Source organism: Triticum dicoccoides, chromosome 7A, assembly GCF_002162155.2.
Source record: "Triticum dicoccoides isolate Atlit2015 ecotype Zavitan chromosome 7A, WEW_v2.0, whole genome shotgun sequence".
NCBI lineage: Eukaryota > Viridiplantae > Streptophyta > Magnoliopsida > Poales > Poaceae > Triticum > Triticum dicoccoides.
The window spans coordinates 346813280-346827422 of NC_041392.1; the positions used below are offsets into that span (position 1 = coordinate 346813280).

Here is a 14143-nt window from a genome sequence, read left to right on the forward strand (position 1 = left end):
ACCTCCTCCTCTCCCAGCGCCGTCAACCTCCGTCGGCCGCCTCACGCGCACGCCCTTGCCACGCCACTGTAGGCCTCCGTTGCCGCGCCACCACGCGTAGCTGGCCCTGGCGCGGGCTTTGCCGTCCACTCAACCTCGAGCACGTCGGCCACAGCCCAATCCAGCGGAACCTTGCCGGACTTTGCCGCTGCTGCGTCCCGGCAGGCCGCCGATCCGACCTCGACCGCGACATACCAGGCGCCCAACCGCGTGGGTTGCTTTGAACCAAAACGAAGTGCTAGATCAGGGGAGATGGGAGGGGAGGCCGGGGTGCTGGATCGGTGAGAGAGGAGAGATTAACTTACGTCTTGTCCTCCTTACAACACGGGATTAGTTTCCTATTCGTATACGATGCAACTTCTGTTTGGCAGTTGTCGCTACATATGATCGAAACGAACAATTAACAGAAGGAAAACCAGAACGACAAAAAAATCACGGATATATAGATAGATTAGTATCACCTTGTATATAGAAAATAAATAGACGTGTTGAAGAAAAAAACTGAAAGCGTAAATTCACATAAAGAAACGTATTGTGACGGTGAACGCGACAAAGTCAATCCGTGCTTTATTATTAGGGAGAGATTAGGTATAGATATAGATATTAAAATGTAAACACTAACATACACATACACACACTCACCTCTATGAACGCACACCCAAGCCCTATAAGTATCACCGAGAAACTAAGCCGGTAAATTTTAGGAACCACAAAGTCGACATAGATGTCTCGTAGTTGACACGAACATCCTATCACTCAAAAAATACTGCCAAAAAGACTAGGTTAAATTCAGAAAAAATATGACTATCTGGACCAAGCGTAGGACTTGAACCGATATGGACACGTTCCACCACAAAGAGCCTAGTCATCTAAGCGATACTCAGTTCCCGTAAAAAAAACGATACTCAGTTTGCGAAACGTAGCACATCATGGCATAGACAAAACACATCATTAACACAATCCCCAAGAAAATTGCAGAAATCTCCGCAAAATGCTGTTGAGGCCATACAAATGGGATGCCGCATAGTTTATCTAGGAAACTGATTACAATTTCAGTCTTGTCTTCTGAATTTCTTGCAAACCTAATTTAACTTGAGGCTCTACACAGCAAAAACAGACCTACTGGCAGGAGACGTGGTAAATAACTTTGATCTTTCTATTATCTGTTGAATTCCACAGAATGCCAAACCATAAGCATAAAAAGGGAAACAAAACAATTGTACAAGGTTAGAAGTTGCAGCGCATGACATCGGTTTTAATACCGTAGAACAATTGCCTGTCAAAGAACTCTTATATACAGAAACATGCTACCCTAAAATCTTGTAGCTCGGGTTGACAAGATTGTCTAGGCCTGAGACAACCTGGATTGATTCAATAACGTCCCCAACCTTGAGATCAGCCAAGAAATCCTCATTCTCGGTTACATATCCAAACACCGAATACCGCCCATCCAATATATTGGAATTGCTTGGCGTCAGCTCACTTTCTTTCAAGAGCCAGAAGACTTGACTAGAAGCGGAGTTGTCATCAAATTCCTGTCAAGATATGAAGAAGCCTTGTGTTAGAACCAGGGATTTTTTTTCCCGGTCTGTGTTTTCACTGCCTCCTAAGAAAACAGTACTACCGTTCAAACAAATACGGATAAACTTGAATTTGAATGTAAAAACAGGGTCAAATAAGATGTGCATGCTTATAACAATGTAGAGCAGACCTTGGCGCAGTGGTAACAGGTGTTCAAGTAGGTGTGTTTGGTGGCGCGGTCGAATTCCGTCCACTCCATTATATATGTGAGCTTTTCACGGTTGTGCACCAAAGAGAACTCGAACCTGTTACTTATTTCGAGGAATAAATGAATTGTACTAACTGTTGGGACACGCGCAGCTATAGGTCAGGGCTACAAACTTATATTTTGACCCAAAACAAAACGATTTCAAATTTTGTCTGAATTTTTCGGGAAGTAAAACACTGATATTTTCCAGAAACCAGTTCTTCTAGCCCGTCCAAAATAATGTTATCAAGAAGAAGAAAAAACTTGGGTACAACTAAGAAAATGGTACTCACTCCATCCAGAAATATAAGACGTACAGGTTACGGAAGCTTTAACTCTGAACAATAATCCAACTATAGATGGATGTTAGATGCAAGGTCGGTAACATTGGAAAGTGCTCTATAATAAAAATTCAATTATACTCCCTCCGTCCCATAATATAAGATGTTATATTACGGCATGGAGGGAGTATTAACATCTTATATTATGAGTTGGAGGGAGTATCAATTTTCTATCACGTATTGCTAAACAAATTCGTGATCAACTATAAATTTGGGGAAGCATGTGCACTTTATATTTCTGGAAAGAGGTAATAATTATTTTGGCATATCCTTGATATGTCAAAATTGAAGAGTCTAGGTGAGCCTTACTTCTCTAGCCATTGCCATCGTTCCAAATGCATTAAAAGGAAGCTTTGTTTGAGCCTTGTAAAGACCAAGTTCCTGAAATGCATGGCCATACAAACTCTAAGAACATTCAATCCACAGCAGCCAGAATTCCCAGCAGCCGTGAAATAAATAAAAAAGTTAAGTGCTGGTTACATACCTCAAGTGTTTCGCCATATATAGGCGCCTTGTCACCATCAACCATTATCTCAAGAGGTATGGTACGACTCTTGCCAGTACCGGGATCAATAAAACCCTCGGCTGGTCCCTCGGGATCTCCCGTCTGAACAACAAAACCATCAGCTGCAAGAGAATCAACACCCACGCTGTATCAGTAAACTTTTTAACTGCTTAGACACACTTGCATGTTCAGTAGTGATTCTGAGCACTAAACAGTAGACATCTTAAACTGTGCTAATTGCTCTGAAAGCATCAATTACTATGCATAATAAACTGTACAAAAATACCAAATGGTGGATAGTGCTACTGCAGACTAAGTATATTATAATTATCGAATGCACCTGAGACATTGGTTACCTCTTTGGATTTCCATGCCATCATAGAACTTCCGTTCCACCAGATCTACGAAGTTCCCAGAAGTCACAGGAGCATTATATCCATCCAGAACTATCCGAAATACACAATCTTCTACGTTTGGATTATCTTTAATCTTAACCGTCATATCCACAGTAGCTCTTCCTTTAAGAAGAGGCATGTTGTTGTATTCTTCTGGTACTTCATAGGGGAAGCCATCGACCATATCTTCTTCTACACTGCAGAAATGCAATGTCCCAGGAAGATCTCAGCTGCAGAGTCAATGGCAGGGTATAAATGAGAAGAGCTCTTTCATAAGAGTTCTCAGTAGTTTTTTACTGGTAGATACAATTCAGTTCTCTAATGCTACAAAGGTATCATATGTCACAATTACCTTGTTTTCAAGGAAATGCGAATATTATAGATGGACACCATAATTTTCCAAAAAGAAAACTAGAGTACCAAATCTGACCCCCGAAAGTTGGTTATTAAAACTGACTAAAATAAGGGAAGTGGATCTAATTTAAAATTTAAGGCAATAATTTTACTCACGTTCCAACATAATTGAGAAGCTCTTTCTGCTTTGGAGCTACCGCATTCCTGTTTCTATCCTCAATAATTCGTTGAAGCTCTTCAAGTCCAACAGCTAATTTATCCAATGTTTTTTCTCCGTTTGCTCTCTTTGATTCAGCAAGACCCGAAAGTATTAAACTCCTCCCATTAGTCAGCGCTCTTGAGGCCTGCCTCACATTCTACAATTTGAAGAAAAATTAAAAAAAAATCCTAGGATCCATATGCATAAAGTAGATTGAAGAAACCTGAGACAGCATATAGCTGCTTTCTACTTCTTTAAAGAAATATAGATCTTTGCTACCAGGTATCTTGAAAGAATGACTTACTCTTTCAACTGAATCCAACGCTCTAACACCAGAAACTTTGAGACTATCGGTAATATCCTCTAGCGGTTTTTGAACTTCACGAATAGCTTTATTATCTATGGGCAAAGCATATCTCAACAAAGCACCTGGATCTTTAATGGGAGGTCCAGAAATAAGAACTGAAATATCAGGAATTACAGGTTCGAGAGGATATGCATGGGCCGACCATCCAAATGTTGGTGGGACACTAATTAATCCAACAGACAATGCTACAGAAATTGCACATTCTTTCCAGCTAAATGAGTTTCCTTTCTGCAGAGATTGAAGGAAATAAAAATTAGAGAAGAGCAGCTCATAGTATAAACCTATAGTCAGTTGCAATAACTAATCTCAAAAAGGACAATTAAAACAGCAAAATCATAAAACAAAGTATACAAGTTAATATATACAGACAATACATATTCTCAACATAAGTTGTGCCTTCCAAAGCATGCATTATTCAAAATATATCCAGGAAAAGAAAATTAAGGGCCATATATGTAAACTGCAAGTGGTCGGACCCTTCTCCGGACCCTGCCCAAGCGGGAGCTGCATGCACCGGGCTGCCCTTTTATATGTAAACTGTATTACTACAGCATTACTGGATGGTTCCATATGTGCTACAATATCTAATCATCTGCGCAAATATCCAACGGCAGAAACGGAGAAATCTAATGACCAAAGGAGATACTTTGGAAAAAAAACAATTCTACACGTTCCAATCCTAACGAAGAACTCAATGCTCGAACCAACAACAACAAAGCCTTTAGTCCCAAGCAAGTTGGGGTAGGCTAGAGGTGAAACCCATAAGATCTCGCAACCAACTCATGGCTCTGGCACATGGATAGCAAGCTTCCACGCACCCCTGTCCATAGCTAGCTCTTTGTCGATACTCCAATCCTTCAGGTCTCTCTTAACGGACTCCTCCCATGTCAAAATCGGTCGACCCCGCCCTCTCTTGACATTCTCCGCACGCTTTAGCCGTCCGCTATGCACTGGAGCTTCTGGAGGCCTGCGCTGAATATGCCCAAACCATCTCAAACGATGTTGGACAAGCTTCTCCTCAATTGGTGCTACCCCAACTCTATCTCGTATATCATCATTCCGGACTCGATCCTTCCAACTCAATGCTCGAACCATTTTCATGAATTGCACAAAATTATCATTTGGTTACAGTTATTCCATTTTCACCTGAACTTCAAATTAATGTCAAGCAAGACCAGAAGATATTGATGTACAGAAAAAGATGAATTGCTACCCCTCGTGCCCCCAGACTCATGTTTTGCGAAAATCCCCATTTTCTCAAACTATATTTAGTGCATATACATACATCCCTAATTCAACAGCAACATGAACTAAATTTACACATGATTTCTTCTAGCATTCATTTTGAAGTAATATTCAACTTTTTGTCATCCAGAAAACAGTAACATTGGTCGTGTTTGTGCACCAACATTCAGTACCATCTTTCACTTTCAGGCCAAATTGCATAGTTTGTAAATACCCACCCACCCAAGATTTACATTCACCACATAATTAAAAACATTCCCATCGCATCAATAAATACCCGGGCACAACTGGATTTAGAAATGCAGCAATACTGAGCCACATTGGCATGCATCATCAAGAAGCCGAATTTCTACCAGGAGCTATCTTCCAGCGACTACTACTAGTACGACCGTAATGAGTTGTAAGATCCTAACCCCGCCGGAGAGCGCACACCGGGCGACGGAGCTTCGGCGGCGATCAGTGGTAAGAAGCGAAGGGCGGCGGCAGCAGCGGGAGGAGGCGAGCGCCGCGGCCATGCGGTGGGGAGGGGATGAGGGTACGGTTCCGATGAATCTAGGCGTTGGTGGAAGAACGATGGAAGCGGAGGAGCTGGTGGTGGTTTCGGGATGTGGATAAGGCGGGACAAAATATGGAGCCGTAGGGCCGGGGGGTTTGCTATTGGTGGAGGAGATGCTGAGGTGCACAAAGACATGGATAAGACCACTAGAAAGAAACATCGATTATTGTTAGTAAGTTAGATTAGTGTTAAAGTTAGATTAATTATGCATATAACCATGTTAAAAAAATTATGGATATAACACTAGTCTATGTTACCACCACTTATATACTAGTGTTATGCATATACAATATATTGGACTATGTATATAGGGCAAAGTGCTCCCTTCGTCCAGGTTTAGGCCCTTCCCAGTGCTTCATGTTGTATCGGTGCTAAGCATGTCACATAGACAAAAAATATGATATGGCAAGGTATTTAAAAAAAGAGATAGGAGTTTATGATCTTAGAAAGAATCAACGCCAAGCGCACAGACCAGAGTAAAACACTTAAATAAAAAAAATTGTCCTAAGCATGGAAGAGTTTAATTGTTAAACCATTAAATGAAAAATTTGTCCTATGCATGAAAGAGTTCTTCCACGATCCCATCTGAAGAACTTTTCCAATACTCTGTCGAAGAGGACATCAATCATGAAGCGTCTTTACATCAACCTTGCTGCCTCTCTGATGGTGCACAAATAGTTCCCCATAGAACCTACGGGTCCATAGTAGTAGCTAGATGACTCTCTCTCTCTCTCTCTCTCTCTCTCTCTCTCTCTCTCTCTCTCTCTCTCTCTCTCTCTCTCTCTCTCTCTCTTTCTTATATTCAATACAATGTTCTCTTCGAAGATCAATTCGATGTAATTTTTTGCGATGCGTTTGTTGTGATCCGATGAATTGTGGGTTTATGATCAGATTGTTCATTGAAAATAATTGAGTTATTTCAGAACTTTATTTACGTGTGATTATTATGGTTTTGTATTTCTCTACGATCTATCTATTTAGTTTGGCCAACTAGATTGATTTATCTTTAGTAGGTTCAATCTTGCGGTGTCCTCACCTTATGATAGAAGGGGTAGCAAGGCACATTTTTGTATTGTTGCTACCAAGGGTAAAACGACGAGATTAGATCATATTGCTTGGTCTTATTTTGTCTACATTATGTAATCATGCTTAAAGCATTACTCTGTTTGCCATGAAGTTAATACCTAGAGAGGCAAGTATAGAAGCGCTCTGGAAGTGAAGTAATGGCAGTAGGTGTCAGTAAGTTTAACGGTCTACTTGTCACAGATGTAATGCATGTGTACTTGTCATGTCATTAATAACTTTAATACGTCTCCAACGTATTTATAATTTTCGATTATTTCATGCTATTATATTATCCATCTTGGATGTTTTATACGCATTATTATGCTATTTTCTATCATTTTTTTGGACCAACCTATTAACCTAGTGCCAAATGTCAGTTGTTGTTGTTTTCCTTGTTTTTGTCTTTACAGAAAATCAATATCAAACGGAATCCAGTGGAATGAAACTTTTCGATGATTTTTCTTGGACCACAAGACACCCTGAAAGCTTCGGGAGGAGGCCACGAGGCCACGACAACCTCACAAGGCGCGCCCTAGGGGGCGCGCCCCCAAGCTTGTGGGGCCCCTTTGTCTCTTCCAACCCTAATTCTTCCTCTATAAATACCCTAATATTCCTGGTAGACCAGAGGGCACACCAAAAGTACTTTTCTGCCGCCGCAAGTTACTATCCTCGTGAGGTCCCATCTAGAGGCCTCTTCCGGAGGGGGGTCCGACCACGGAGGGCTTCTACATCAACCTTGCAGCCCTTTCGATGATGTGTGAGTAATTTACCACAGACCTACGAGTCCATAGCAAGTAGCTAGATGACTTATTCCCTCTCTTTGATCTTCAATACAATGTTCTCCTTAATGTTCTTGGAGATCTATTTGATGTAATCTTCTTTTGCAATGCGTTTCTTGAGATCCGATGAATTGTGGGTTTATGATCAGATTATCTATGAATATTATTTGAGTCTTCTCTGAACTCTTTTATGCATGATTAAGATAGCTTTGTATTTCTCTCCGATCTATTGATTTGGTTTGGCCAACTAGATTGATTTTTCTTGCAATGGGAGAGGTGCTTTGTAATGGGTTCAATCTTGCGGTGCTTATTCTCAGTGACAGAAAGGGACATGACACATATTTGTATTGTTGCCATTAAGGATACAAGGATGGGGTTTGTTCATATTGATTGGATCTATCCCTCTACATCATGTCATCTTGCTTAAGGCGTTACTCCGTTCTTGTTAACTTAATACACTATATGCATCTTGGATAGCAGGCGATGTGTGGAGTGATAGTAGTAGATGCAGGCAGGGGTCTATCTACTTGTCACGGACGTGATGCCTATATCCATGATCATTGCCTTAGATATTGTCATAATTATTCGCTTTTCTATCAATTGCTCAACAGTAATTTGTTTACCCACTGTATGCATTCTTTCAAGAGATAAGCCTCTAGTGTAAACTATGCCCCCGGCTCTATTTTTATCATATTATTTCAGATATATGAAACCAAAAACCCAAAAATACCTTGCTGCAATTTATTTACCATTACTTTATTTTGCACTTTTACTTATCTTTTATACCTATCTCTATAAGATCTCATCCTTGCATGTAACCGTGAAGGGATTGACAACCCCTTTATCGCGTTGGGTGTAAGTATTTGTTTATTTGTGTAGGTGCAACCATTGGTGACTTGTGTGTTCCTCCTACTGGATTGATACCTTGGTTCTTAACTGAGGGAAATACTTATTTCTACTTTGTTGCATCACCATTTCTTCAAGGGAAAAACCAACACAAGCTCAAGAAGTAGCAGGAAGAATTTTTAGCACCGTTGTCAGGGAGGATCTACATCAAGCCTACCAAGTACCCATCATAAACTCTCATCTATTGCATTTACATTATTTTCCATTTTCCTCTCGTTTTCCTCTCCCCCACTTCTAAAACGTTTCCAGTAAAACACAAAAATATTTTCCTTTTTATTCGCCTTTTTCCTTGCTTGCTTCTTTGCTTGCCTTGCCATCATGTCTGAATCTGAGGAAGTTATCATTGAAAATAATAGTGAAAATCTCGAGGAAAATTTTGAATCTTGTGTTCTTAATCATGATCCTTCTGAAACTGATACTTCTACCAATCTTAAAACAAAGATCTATCATATAGGTGATGGTAATATTATTGGGAAGAACATTATTCAAGAATTTTTTGATTGCACAGGAGTTATGCCTATAAATAGGGGAACCATCCTTGATAATACAAATTGCTATGTGGACGCTATTTCTATGCTTGTGGTTAAATTAGAAGGAGATTTTTTACACATCCATCCAGCTTTACAAAAGATGTTTTATGAACTCCCCAACATTCATGATGCTAAAGCTAAAAAAATGTTACTATTATCCTTATGCGTGAATTTGACTACATAGTCTGAGAGGCTAGAGAAATTTTTGCTCACTATAAAATAGATTCTGAGCATCCCCCAATAGAAGAAATTCTTTATGATAAAGAATCTATGCGTGGTCTGGAATCTAAGGATTACTTTGCTTTTAGTAACAATTTAAGGAAAAGAGTCCCCTATGTCGAAGTTATCCAAGCTTTATATATTGATGCTTATGCTAGATTTGATTGGGTCACTAAGGTAATTGATGAAGGATTTAATAATGAGTGGGTTAAAGAGATGGCTAGGGATCCTATCAAAAATGAGATACATGTTTCATATGAAGATGTCCATGGTGATGATCTTGAGTACAAAATTATGAATGTCAAAATTACTAATCGAAGTCCTTTCCATAAATTGAGCTCTCCCATTAGGAAGGAGGAACGTGAGAAGAGAAATCTACTAAGAAAAGTTTTGAAAGATGTTATTAGGAAGGAATTGAATACCAAAGATGACAATACTTAGATCTATGAAATATGCCTAGCTAGGGGCGTAAAACAATAGCGCTTGTTGGGAGGGAACCCAATTTTATTTTTTTGTTTTTGCTTCTGTTTTCAAGAAATATGCAATTATACTTCTTTTATGACTGTGTTTTAGTATTTTAATTAGTTGAAAGGATCGATATAGTTGACTAGAGGGGGGTGAATAGGCAACTAACAATTTTTAGCTTTTCTTTAACAATTTAAACTTTGCATCAAAGTAGGTTGTCTAGATATGCAACTAAGTGAGCAACCTATATGATGCAACAATGATAAGTACACAAGCAAGCAAGAGATATATCACAAATAAGCTTGCACGAGTAAAGGCATGAGATAACCAAAAGTGGAGCCGGTGGAGACGAGGATGTGTTACCAAAGTTCCTTCCCTTTGAAGGGAAGTACGTCTCCGTTGGAGCGATGTGGAGGCACAATCCTCCCCAAGATGCCACTAGGGCCACCATATTCTCCTCACGCCCTCACACAATGCGAGATGCCGTGATTCCACTATTGGTGCCTTTGGAGGCGGCGACCGACCCTTTACAAACAAGGTTGGGGCAATCTCCACAACTTAATTGAAGGCTCCCAACGACAGCACGAAGCTTCACCACAATGGACTATGGCTCCGCGGTGACCTCAACCGTCTAGGGTGCTCAAACACCCAAGAGTAACAAGATCCGCAAGGGATTAGTGGGGGGAATCAAATTTCTCTTGGTGGAAGTGTAGATCGGGGCCTTCTCAACCACTCCCGAGCAAATCAATAAGTTTGATTGGCTAGGGAGTGAGATCGGTCGAAAATGGAGCTTGGAGCAACAATGGAGCTTAGGGTTAGAAGAGATGGTCAACTAGAGGAAGAAGACACCCCTTATATAGCTGTGAAAAAAATCCAACCGTTATCCACCTAACCAGCCCACGACTTGCGGTACTACCGCCCCTGACCAGTGGTACTACCATAAGGCCATGCGGTACTTTCGCCCCTGACCAGACCGCAAGGCAATGCGGCACTACCGTGAGGGACCGCGGTACTACCGCAACAACAGCAGGAGCTAGGACAGACCTGTAGCACAAGGGTTGAGGGCGGTACTGCCGCAGGCGCGGGACTACCGCTCCCCCTTGCGGTACTACTGCAAGGCAAGAAACTCCTAGCCTGGGAAGAGCGCGGATGAATAAAAATACATCCGTGCCTACTTCCGCTGGAAAACAGACGATGCAAAAATCTGACACAGTACTACCGCTGAGGAGCGGTACTACCGCTTGGCAGCTGAGCTAGGCCGCGCGCAGTACTGCCGCGCACGGGGTGTGGTACTACCATGGAGGCACGGATGTAAAAAAATTACATCCGCCCCTACTACCGCGTAGAAGTGGCACTTGGCCTGGGGGCCACGGTACTACGACTCCAGAGGAGCGGTACTACCGTGGGCTCCTACGGTACTACCACGCCGAAGTACGGTACTACCGCTGGTGCCTGCGGTACTACCGCTCCAGGGAGCAGTACTATCGCAAGCCCAACATTAGCAACCAGGACAAAGCAAAGAGGATAAATGGAGGATGCTCCAATGCGCATGGGAAAGGTGGAGACAAGGAAGAAAACGTGTACGTGATGATTCCACTCGAACCTTTCCGACGCGGACCCCCTCTTAATAGTACGACTTTCCTACGACTCAAATCCACCAAAAAGAAACGTAGAAAAACGTCATCTTCAGTAGTCTTCGAGGGGCACCAAACCGTCTTGTGCCTAGCGATGAAACGTCTGGGAAAATCAAGGCACACGATTAGTCCGCAAAAGCATTGTCATCAATCACCAAAACACCTTAGGGATAAATATTCCCTTACATTAGTGTTTGTGCCAAGTAAGACCTTTGGGATGGTTTGGAAGATTGTTGATTTTATTCTACGCAAAAACAGAAAATTCTACATCCAGTAGCAGAATTGTTAAAAATCACTGGAGCGATGAAAAAATTCTGAATTTTTACACTTTATTTATATACAAATTGCCCAGTTGTCGTAATTTTTTAGAACTTTTGGAGTTACAGAAGTTTGTCTAAAGTCCAGATTACTACAGACTATTCTGTTTTTGGCACATTCTGTTTCCATTGTGTTGTTTGCTTATTTTGATGAATCTATGGGTTGTATCGGGGAGTATGAACCATGGAGAAGTTAGAATACAGTAGATATAATACAAGTATAAAATTGGAATGAGTTTACACAATACCTAAAAGTGGTTATTTACATTGTTTCACTAACGGATCTCATGAGTTTTGTGTTGTGAAGTTTTCAAGTTTTGGGTGAAGTTTCGATGGACTATGGAATAAGGAGTGGCAAGAGCCTAATCTTGGGGATGCCCAAGGCACCACAAGGTAATATTCAAGGACAACCAAGCATCTAAGCTTGGGATGCCCCGGAAGGCATCCCCTCTTTTGTCTACAATCCATCGGTAAAATTACTTGAGGCTATATTTTTATTCACCACATGATATGTGTTTTGCTTGGAGCGTCTTGTATTATATCAGTCTTTGCTTTTTAGTTTTCCACAATCATCCTTGTTGTATGCTACTTCTTGAGTTTGCGTTGGTTTTTCCCTTGAAGAGGAAAGGGTGATGCAACAAAGTAGAGTAAGTATTTCCCTCAGTTTTGAGAACCAAGGTATCAATCCAGTAGGAGACAATGCACAAGTCACCGAATACTTGCACAAACAAACAACAACTTGCACCCAACACGATAAAGGGGTTGTCAATCCCTTCATAGTTACTTGCAAAGGTGAGATCTGATAGAGATAGATAAACGGTAAAGTAAATATTTTTGGTATTTTTGGTTTATAGATCAGAAAGTAAAAGATGGAAAAGGAAGTAAATCGGAAACTAAAATTGTAGATAGGAAACTTGTATGATGGAAAATAGACCCCGGGGCCATAGGTTTCACTAGAGGCTTCTCTCAAGATAGAAAATATTATGGTGGGTGAACAAATTACTGCCGAGCAATTCATAGAAAAGCGCAAAGTTATGACGATATCTAAGGCAATGATCATGAATATAGGCATCACGTCCGTGTCAAGTAGACCGAAACGATTCTGCATTTACTACTATTACTCCACACATCCACCGCTATCCAACATGCATCTAGAGTATTAAGTTCATAAAGAACGGATTAACACATTAAGCAAGATTACATGATGTAGAGGAATTAACTCAAGAAATATGATGAAAAAACCCATCTTTTTATCCTCGATGGCAACAATACAATACGTGCCTTGTTTCCCCTACTATCACTGGGAAAGGACACTGCAAGATTGAACCCAAAGCTAAGCACTTCTCCCATTGCAAGAAAAACCAATCTAGTTGGCCAAACCAAATCGATAGTTCGAAGAGACTTGCAAAGATATCAAATCATGCTTATAAGAATTCAGAGAAGATTCAAATAATATTCATAGATAAGCTGATCATAAATCCACAATTCAACGGATCTCGGCAAGCACACCACAAAAAAGTATTACATCGAATAGATCTCCAAGAACATCAAGGAGAACATGGTATTGAGAATCAAAGAGAGAGAATAAGCCATCTAGCTACTAGCTATGGACCCCGTAGGTCTGAAGTGAAATACTCACGCTTCATCGGAAGGGAAATGGTGTTGATGTAGAAGTCCTCCGTGATTGAATCCCCCTCCGGTAGGACGCCAAAAAAGGGCCCTAGATGGGATCTCACGGGTACAGAAGGATGCGGCAGAGGAAAGTGTTTTTGTGTCTCTCCCTGTTGGTTTTGGGGTATATGAGAATATATAGGCGAAGAAACTAGGTCGGTGGAGTCATGAGGGGCCCACAAGGGTGGGGGGCGCACCCTCCATCCTTGTGGCCACCTTGTGGCTTCTCTAACTTGCACCCCCAAGTCCTCTGGATGTCTTCTGGTCCAAGAAAAATCATCGCGAAAGTTTTATTCCGTTTGGACTCCATTTGGTATTCCTTTTCTACGAAACTCTAAAACAAGGAAAAAACAGAAACTGGCACCGGGCTCTAGGTTAATAGGTTAGTCCCAAAAATAATATAAAATAGCATATTAATGCATATAAAACATCCAAAACAGATAATACAATAGCATGGAACAACAACAAAATATAGATACGTTGGAGACGTATCCAGCATCCCCAAGCTTAATTCATGCTCGTCCTCGAGTAGGTAAATGATAAAAATAGAATTTTGATGTGGAATGCTACCTAACATATTTATCCATGTAATTTATTTTATTCTAGCATGAATGTTCAGATATGTATGATTCAAAACAAAAGTTTAATATTGACATAAAAACAATAATAGTTCAAGCATACTAACAAGGCAATTATGTCTTCTCAAAATAACATGGCCAAAAAAAGCTTATCCCTACAAAATCATATAGTCTGGCTATACTCCATCTTCGTCACACAAAATATTTAAA

The 14143-nt window shown here is 40.8% G+C and overlaps 1 protein-coding gene across 3 annotated transcripts; it reads right to left on the minus strand.

Moving 5' to 3' along the window:
• Positions 1-1174: 1174 nt before the first annotated feature.
• LOC119328723 (peptidyl-prolyl cis-trans isomerase, chloroplastic-like) lies at positions 1175-5841 on the minus strand. 3 transcript variants are annotated; one of them, XM_037601696.1, is made up of 8 exons: positions 5627-5841; positions 3906-4196; positions 3559-3758; positions 3010-3245; positions 2633-2775; positions 2458-2529; positions 1751-1831; positions 1175-1574 (listed from the first exon to the last, which is right to left on the minus strand). In XM_037601696.1, the coding sequence occupies exons 1-8, from the start codon at positions 5726-5728 to the stop codon at positions 1347-1349; spliced, it is 1353 nt and encodes a 450-aa protein (XP_037457593.1). In that variant the 5' UTR covers positions 5729-5841; the 3' UTR covers positions 1175-1346. The 3 variants fall into 3 exon arrangements, 2 of the variants coding, with proteins under 2 accessions (XP_037457593.1, XP_037457594.1); XR_005159117.1 differs by having other exon boundaries at positions 1507-1574; positions 1751-1865; positions 5627-5840; XM_037601697.1 differs by lacking the exon at positions 1751-1831 and having other exon boundaries at positions 5627-5839.
• Between the last annotated feature and the right edge of the window lie 8302 nt (positions 5842-14143).

What these genes read in the sequence shown, in the direction of transcription:
- LOC119328723 (XM_037601696.1), bottom strand. Translation starts at nt 5,728, where the DNA reads ATGGCCGCGGCGCTCGCCTCCTCCCGCTGCTGCCGCCGCCCTTCGCTT. An exon ending in TGGCATGGAAATCCAAAGAG is followed by an intron (nt 2,776 to 3,009) that starts GTAACCAATGTC and finishes ATTCTCTTGCAG; the next exon opens with CTGATGGTTTTGTTGTTCAG. An exon ending in CGATGGCAATGGCTAGAGAA is followed by an intron (nt 1,832 to 2,457) that starts GTAAGGCTCACC and finishes AACCGTGAAAAG; the next exon opens with CTCACATATATAATGGAGTG.